Source organism: Zootoca vivipara, chromosome Z (assembly GCF_963506605.1).
Source record: "Zootoca vivipara chromosome Z, rZooViv1.1, whole genome shotgun sequence".
Taxonomy (NCBI): Eukaryota; Metazoa; Chordata; class Lepidosauria; order Squamata; family Lacertidae; genus Zootoca; species Zootoca vivipara.
Genome location: NC_083294.1, coordinates 26,522,394 through 26,530,046, shown reverse-complemented (window position 1 = coordinate 26,530,046; position 7,653 = coordinate 26,522,394). Strand labels below are relative to the sequence as shown.

Sequence of the window (7,653 nt, the reverse complement as noted above, 5' to 3'; positions counted from 1 at the left end):
TCATCTATCATCTATCTATCTATCTATCTATCTATCATCTATCTATATGTGTGTGGAGGGAAGAGATGTGGGTGGTTGGGGGAGATCTTGCAAGCAAAGCACTTACATTTCTACTAGCATATTTCAAAATTATTTCACAGGAAAGAACTGATTTCCACACCTTCAACAGAAGTCTTGCCACTCCTGCTTAAGTTCCTCTGCTGCCAAGCCTGGTTATGGTTCAGAAACTTGCACACAGCTTTTCTGTACTTTTGTGACATGACGTTGTAAAGGATTGGATTCACAGAGGCTCCAAAGTAAAACAGCAGCATTGAGATGAGGTTGAAGTACTGGCTTATCTCATAGAGGACTGTGCTTCCCTGGGCGAAGAGGATTCGGCCGACGTGTAAGGGAAGCCAGCAGAGCACAAAGGCCACGACCACGACTGCTACATGAGGGCGAGAATATATTTCCGCAGGTCAATCCCAGGCACTAAGTCCTTCCCTCTCTTTAAAATAGCCCCAAGATTTCTGGGCAGACCTCCCTGAGGGGCAACATGCTAGTGGTGAGTGGTGCCAGAATTAGTGGGTGTAGCAATGAATTTTAACCGCACCTTTGTCTACTAGGCTAGTTTCTATAGACAACTCCCCTCTCTATCCTCTACCCAGCAAAGCAAGAGGAATTATCAGTGTCCAAGGGCGCATTCCAGCCAGTGATAAACACTAGGGAAGTTGCTTAAGGAGATAGTCAGATAGAGATGCTTTGATGTCCTGGGCTTAATGTTCTCCACCCCTGCTTTGAAAGTAGATTTTACCATCTTTGAACTCGCCTTTTAATCAATGTACTTGGTGGTACATAGAGACTGCTTTTCAACTATGGAGGTCAAATGTGATTGTGTTTTTTTTTAAAAAAAATCCATTCTAAAACCAACAGTCCAGAGCAACAAACTGAAAATTGGCAAGGTGAGAATTAAAGCATATGCAAAGGCTAGCTGGAAGGAATGAACCCTGACAGGTCTCCATGGAAGACATTGGGAAAGTAGGAGACCTTTGAAACCTCATATCTAGGAGCTGTTCAAAATTCATGGGGGAGGCTATTTCCCCCTGACAATTTGTACTTCAGCTAGGGTTGCCAGGCCAAGAGCCTCCCAGCTCCTGAAATTTCATGGCCCAAACCAGGTGATGTCATGGGATGGACCTTGCAGACGGAGGTTAATTGGGAGAGTTGACCGGGACACCCCCACCCTCAGAGTGGCTATGCAATAATTTGCTGCCAGCTCTTGCCAGGCTGAAATTTGCAATCTGCATGCGGTTTTCTTAGCAACAACAAAAATTAAAGACAGTGTCACCTACCTGGAAACCAGAAAGAGCTCCAGATGTTGTTGGTCCCCACCTTCCATCAGCTCCAATCAACAACACCTGGAGGACCACAGGTTACCTAGTACTGGTTCAACCTCTTTAGATCAGGGATGGAGAACCTGTGCTCCTCCATATGTTGTTGAGCTACAGCGCCTATCATTCCTGACCTTTGGCTGTGCTGACCTGGGGCTAATAGGAGCTGTAACCCTACAACATCTGGAGGGCCACGGGTTCCTCATCGCTGGTCTAAAAGGACTATCCCCACCCTGTTCAAACAAGCCAAATTCCCAGTATCTGGCAAGTACAGGTGCCAATACACGTCACATCCATTTATTGTGATTCTTCTCCCAAACAATCCTAGAAGCTGTAGTTTACTCACAGAGCTACAATTCTTCGGTGGAAGCTATGTGCTTTAAATGTATGATGTGGATGCAACCACATGTTGAGAACAGTCTTGTCTGATCACATTACGGAATAAACACATTACTCTTAAGGCTGTTCCCAGTCTTTCTTTAACTTTGCTTTCTATATTTTTCTCCTCTCCTTCCACTCTGACGCACTTGAGTCATGCTCTTCACAGTGGGATGCTACTTACCTAGCATTTTGACAGTTTGTTGGTGGTGCTTCTCCCTCGTTGCTGCATGGTGCCCCTCCAGCTTTCGTGCTGTTCTCCAGAGCTTTCGACAGATCAGCCCATAGAGGAGAACTAAGCAAACTACAGGTAGAAAAAAATACAGGGTGGAGAGCCATGTCATTGTTTCTAGAAGTCCCGAACGGGCTGCTTGCTCAATGTATTTGCACTCATTGGTTTCCTCCGGGATGCTTCCGTTGCGGTGTTCTACACCGAAGAGAAACAGGATTGGGATGGCAGTCACTGCAGAGCAAACCCATATCAGGAGGATTATGCCTTTAACCCGCCTTTTAGTGATGGTTGCTTTGGCTTTCAAAGGGAAGCAGATTGCAAAATATCTCTCGACACTCAAGGCGGTTATGTGGAGTATGGTGCAGTAAGTGCAGGTTTCATTGAGGTAGACATTAAACTTGCAGAGGAAATTGCCAAAGATGTATGGCTTATACTTCCAGATTCTATACAAATCAGAAGGCAAGCCAAGGAAGATCAGACTGTCAGACAATGCCATGCTGGATAAATACATATTGACCGTTGTCTGCATTTCCTTGTATCGCTTAAAAATTAATATAATGGTCATGTTCCCAGCGATGCCTGAGAAGAACAAGAAGATGCAAATAATTGTCACTGGCACTAAGACAGGAGTGTCAAACAAGGAAGAAGGGTCTTCATAATCGTCTGTATTATTTCCAATGGAGCCATTCAATGGAAAAAAATCCATTTCTGATTAGTGTTGAGCTCTTCTTGCCTAGGGACTCGATCACCCTCCTTCGTCAGTGCTCTTTGCTTCAAAGTGAAGAGGCCAAATGGGTTGAGAATTCCCCCACCAACAAGTTCAATCTCATTTCGTTCCAGGACTGGGGGCTACTTATACAGACCAATAGCTTACAGAACTTGAAGAGGCAGGAGCCCAGTGTTAATCAGCCTCTGAAGCTAGAAACAGTGTTGGGATTTTGGAAGAGATCTCTGCCAGAAGCAAGAGAAGAGAAAGAAATTCAGCGTATACAGTTGAGATGTAGTTGGATTAAACAGCTCATGAAGGTCAGTTGTATGGAGGCCACCATGCACACACATCTCCGTCCAGAACTCTGCTGCTGAAATTATTTACCTCTTTTGTCTCTCTAACCATGTGACACTCTTCCTTAAATCCATTCACTGCCTTCCCATCTGCTCCCAGATATTGTTTCTCACCTTCAAAGCCCTCTGCAGTTCATTCACCCCTCCTGCTTTCTAAACTGACTCTGCCCGTTTTCTCTTGCTGCCTCTTACACCTGAGCTGGTTCCTGGAATGCCTTCATGCAAAATGCCTCCTGTATTTCCCTGGTCTTCACCTCACTTTAGTCAGATCCAGAATGGCCAATGATCGATCGTAAGAGCTCCAACAGCCTTTGGGGGGGCCACAGGTTCTCCGTGCCTGCTGTTTGTTTTCCTGAGCTCCTTGGAGGAAGGAACAGGATTGTTTTTAAAATGTAAGGAGAAACAAATAAAAACAGCATCAAAACTATTAACAACATATTCACAGCTTGAAGAAATCACTAGAAAGGCAAACATGCACTACTGCTGGAATGAACGACTCGCAAAGGCAACAGAGTTGCGAAACATACCTTCTCCTTCTGCAAAATGTTTGCCAGGCTCTTTCATAAATTCAGTGTCTGCAGGTCTTGCTTCCCCACTGCACACATCACCAAAGCTTCTGCTGCATTTACATTATCTGCAGCTTGGGAATAGTTGTTGGTTTGCTTTTAAAAGTCAACAGCATCAAGGAGCAAAGGCCACATCCCTTTGCCTGGTTGGGGCAGCAGCCATGCATAAAACCCTGATTAAGTGCTACATCTCTCGGGAATCAGTGGGGAAAGTTTGATCTTTTGAGTGCTTTCCTCTCCCACCCTTCACCCACCTGCCCTTCCCCTGTGGAGCATGACAAACAAGGCAACATTCTGAAGCCATCCATCAACATCCTCTGCCATTTAAACAAGGGAACATTAAACAGCTGGGCCTACCTCTCCGTTTCTCCTTAATCTATCATCTAAAGTGGAACACATCCACCATTACCTGGAAGGGCCAGACAGCAGTTTGATATTGCAAATCCAATTAGAATGCCCGAATCAATTATTTTTTCCAGGTTTCTCTTCAGCAAGCAAGGACAGCAAACTAGGAGAGACTCTCTTCTTTCCTGATGGACTGAGGATCCTTTGCAACAGATGCCAGTGTGTGGAAAGATTTTGACCAAGTGCATTTTTAATATGTTGGTCAAGAGGCCTCTTTCACTTAGCTTTTCATTTATTTGATCATTAACCAAGCCTGTCCAAACAGCTTTAATGGACACCCACTCTTTCTGCAAAGCCTCATTTGCTACAACTGAAAGGTCAGCTTGACATCACACGCATCCTAAAGGCGTTTTGTTCACCTTTCATGCAGAACATCCAGGTTCCGCAAGACACGAGGAAACGGGATGGTCTCTGATTTGTTTGTTTACTTATTTGCAAAAAATAATAATAATAATGTCTATACACCACCAGTACTGTGTGTGTGGGGGGGGGATATATTGGTGATGGACAGAATTCAATCAACAATCAAAGTACATGTATGAAAGAAGTACAAAATCCACCACAAATCAGCAGGCCAGACTCTTCTTGTGTTGATGCATTAAAGAGTCCTGCTGGATCAAATCAGAGACCCATCTCATCCAGCACTCTGCTCTCAAAGTAACCAACCAGATGCCTACAGGAAGTCTACAAGCAGAAACCAAATGCAACACCAGTTTTCCCACTTGTGATGATCCAAAGTAGTCATAGTAGCCTTAACCTCTGTGAATTTCTCCAGTCCTCTTTTAAAGCCATCCAAGTTAATGGCCACTGCTACATCTCGTGGGAACAAATCCCATGTTTTAATGATGTGCTATGTGAAGCAGTATTGAATCATCCTATACTGAACTTCACTGGGTGGCTTCAAGGTCCAGCATTATGAGACAAGGATAAATTGTTTCCCTAACTTTCTCCAAGGCCGAAACAAAATAAAAAAATTCGTTCCAGCAGCACCTTAGAGACCAACTAAGTTTGTCATTGGTGTGAGCTTTCGTGTGCATGCACACTTCTTCAGATGCAAAGGCATACATAATATTACACAGCTCAAACCAATTCCCCCTTGCTAAAGTTACCCCCTCCCTTTGCTCCTTGCCACTGCCCCCCCCTTATGGTTGGCCACCCCTCTCTTCACCTTGCAGCTCACCCAAAAGAAACCCTTCCTTTAAGACCTCGCAATCCCTCCTTAGAACTTGTCAAAGAGCCTTTTAGACCTTGAGGGAAACTAGAAGGAAGCATGCTTTTTTCTTGCAAGTGGCAGCAGCAGTGGGGAAGAACAAAGGGAAGTGATTCCACCCCCTCGTTTTGCTCCTTTCTACACCACCAGCAGCAACAGCCTAATCTTCCTCATCCCCTTTTGGCAATGGTGGTAGCAGAAGCAGCAACAGTGGGACAATGGGGGGGGGAAGGCTTTCTTTCCTTCATTCTCTTCACCTGCTACGTAGCAGTGGAAGGGGGGGGAATAAAGGAGAGAAAGATTTGGACCTTCCCCTTTCCCCAGGGATGGAGGAAGATGGCCAGCATCTGTGCCAGCCTCTCATCATGCCACATCATCATGTTCCCTGTGTCACCTGTCTGTGTCCAAGCGAACTGCAGCATGACAACTTTCTTACATTTCAATGCATATAGGCAGTGCTTTTTTTTCTTTCTAAGAAATATTTAGGGTGTACTCTCATTTTCCTACTCATATTGAAAAACTGCCCCTCAATAAAGCCAAACTTAGATTCACAAAATGTTTAGGGGTATGAGTACCCGAGTCCCCCCAGAAAAAAGCACTGCATATAGGAAGAAAAAGACCCAAATATTTCAGCCTCTCTACTAAGGAGTTACTCCACACACTTAATTGCTTTGGTTGCCGTTCTTTGAATCTAGCTGGATTACCCTGAGTGAACCAATGAGTTCTAAGCTTGCTCCTATATGTCAGTACTTGTAGGTACCTGCTTGATGTTCATTGGGAGCTTAGCCCTAGTCCTAACTGGAGATAACACTAACTTCAGAAGCATACAGTACTACTGCGTCGTTCCCACTTCCCCAAGCTTTAGAAAGTTTCCGAGGTAGCCACTGCAGGATTAGTTTTTCTTGAGGTGGGCTTTCTGGAGACCTATGGTATCTTTTGGAATGTGTTAATTTGGAAAGAAACATATTGAGCGTGAGGGAGCAGGTGGGCATCTAGACAAAGGTTGTGTGTGAGAAGAATTAGTTATTTCCGAAGCAGGTGGCATCTACCTCCACCACCTGTGGTGGGAGAACTGAAAATAATGCCAATATATTTCACATCTGGAAACCAATGCACCCCTCTGGTTTCAAATACAGTAGTACAAAAGTCTAAAAAGCCCAGGACAGAATTTTTCACATCCCTCTAGTGGCTATGGTGGCTCATAACTCAGGAAGTATATACCGTGGTACCTTAGTTCTCAAGCGCCTTAAACAACTTGGAACCCAAACACTGCAAACCTGGAAGTAAGTGTTCTGGTTTGCAAACTTTTTTTGGAAGCTGAACGTCCTCTGAGTGTTACGCTTGCGATTTGAGTGCCACACTTCCGTTTTGAGTGCCACACTTCCATTTTGAGGGCCACACTTCCATTTTGAGTGTTACACTGAGATCTATGTTTTTGCTATTTATTTTGCATTTTTGTGCTCTTTTCTTGTGACTGTATGGAACCCAGTTCAGCTACTGATTGATTGTGTGACTGCAGTACATTGTTTATTGCTTTCATTTTATGGATCAGTGGTCTTGTTAGATAGTTAAATTCATATAACATTGCTGATTTAGGGGTTGTTTCTAAAAGTCTAGAACTGATTACCCATTTTGCATTACTTTCTATGGGAAAGCGCACCTTGGTTTTGGAATGGACTTCCGGAACGGATTAAGTTTGAGAACCAAGGTACCACTGTTCTCAATTCTTTATTTTTTTATTTTTTATCTTTAATTTTTTATTAAAGATTTCTTGGTTTACAAAAGTATGTGCAATGTCTCTTTTTTCAATTTACATTTTCTACAAATCAGTTTCACTTGTTGAGGCATTAGTGTTACATTAGGAAGAAAAGGGGGAAAGAGGTGGAGGCGGGCATGGTGAGTGGGGGTCAGGTTGGGTGTCAATACTTGTTTTGTTTCAGTGTCGCTTGTGCGGGTTCTATTCTAACCAAACTAAGCCTCCCAATGTATATTTTGTTTCAGGAGGCAGCCTTCTCTGTGGTGACACCCTGCCTCTCAATTCCAAACACACCCCGCCCAAAATCAGGTCCACTTTCTATAAAGCCACCGAAGAACACATCTTTTTGCCAGGCCCCATTTACTTTCTTCTTCTTCTTCTTCTTCTTCTTCTTCTTCTTCTTCTTCTTCTTCTTCTTCTTCTTCTTCTTCTTCTTCTTCTTCTTCTTCTTCTTCTTCTTCTTCTTCTTCTTCTTCTTCTTCTTCTTCTTCTTCTTCTTCTTCTTCTCTGCTTTTCATCTGGCTGAGCTATTGTGTTTTATTGAACATGCTTCCCTTCAGTGATTTTATCTGGCTGTTTAAAATATTACATTACTGTATTTTGAAATCTTGTTTTTCTTCCTATTAAAATATGAACTCTATTTTTGTACGCTGCCTAGCCTCCAAATCATCGCT

General features: G+C 43.6%; 1 protein-coding gene across 1 annotated transcript; it reads right to left on the bottom strand.

Annotated features, from left to right (window-relative positions):
- On the bottom strand, window positions 1-2,686 carry LOC118078276 (growth hormone secretagogue receptor type 1-like). The gene is made up of 2 exons (XM_060270317.1): window positions 1,933-2,686; window positions 1-427 (listed from the first exon to the last, which is right to left on the bottom strand). Exons 1-2 carry the CDS (start codon window positions 2,684-2,686, stop codon window positions 135-137), a joined length of 1,047 nt encoding a protein of 348 aa, XP_060126300.1. The 3' UTR covers window positions 1-134.
- Window positions 2,687-7,653: the final 4,967 nt, after the last annotated feature.

Excerpts from the sequence above, each read along its gene's own strand:
- LOC118078276 (XM_060270317.1), bottom strand. The coding sequence starts at position 2,686 with ATGGATTTTTTTCCATTGAATGGCTCCATTGGAAATAATACAGACGAT. Across the intron at positions 428-1,932 it reads ACAAACTGTCAAAATGCTAG|CAGTCGTGGTCGTGGCCTTT; the intron begins GTAAGTAGCATC and ends GCCCTCATGTAG.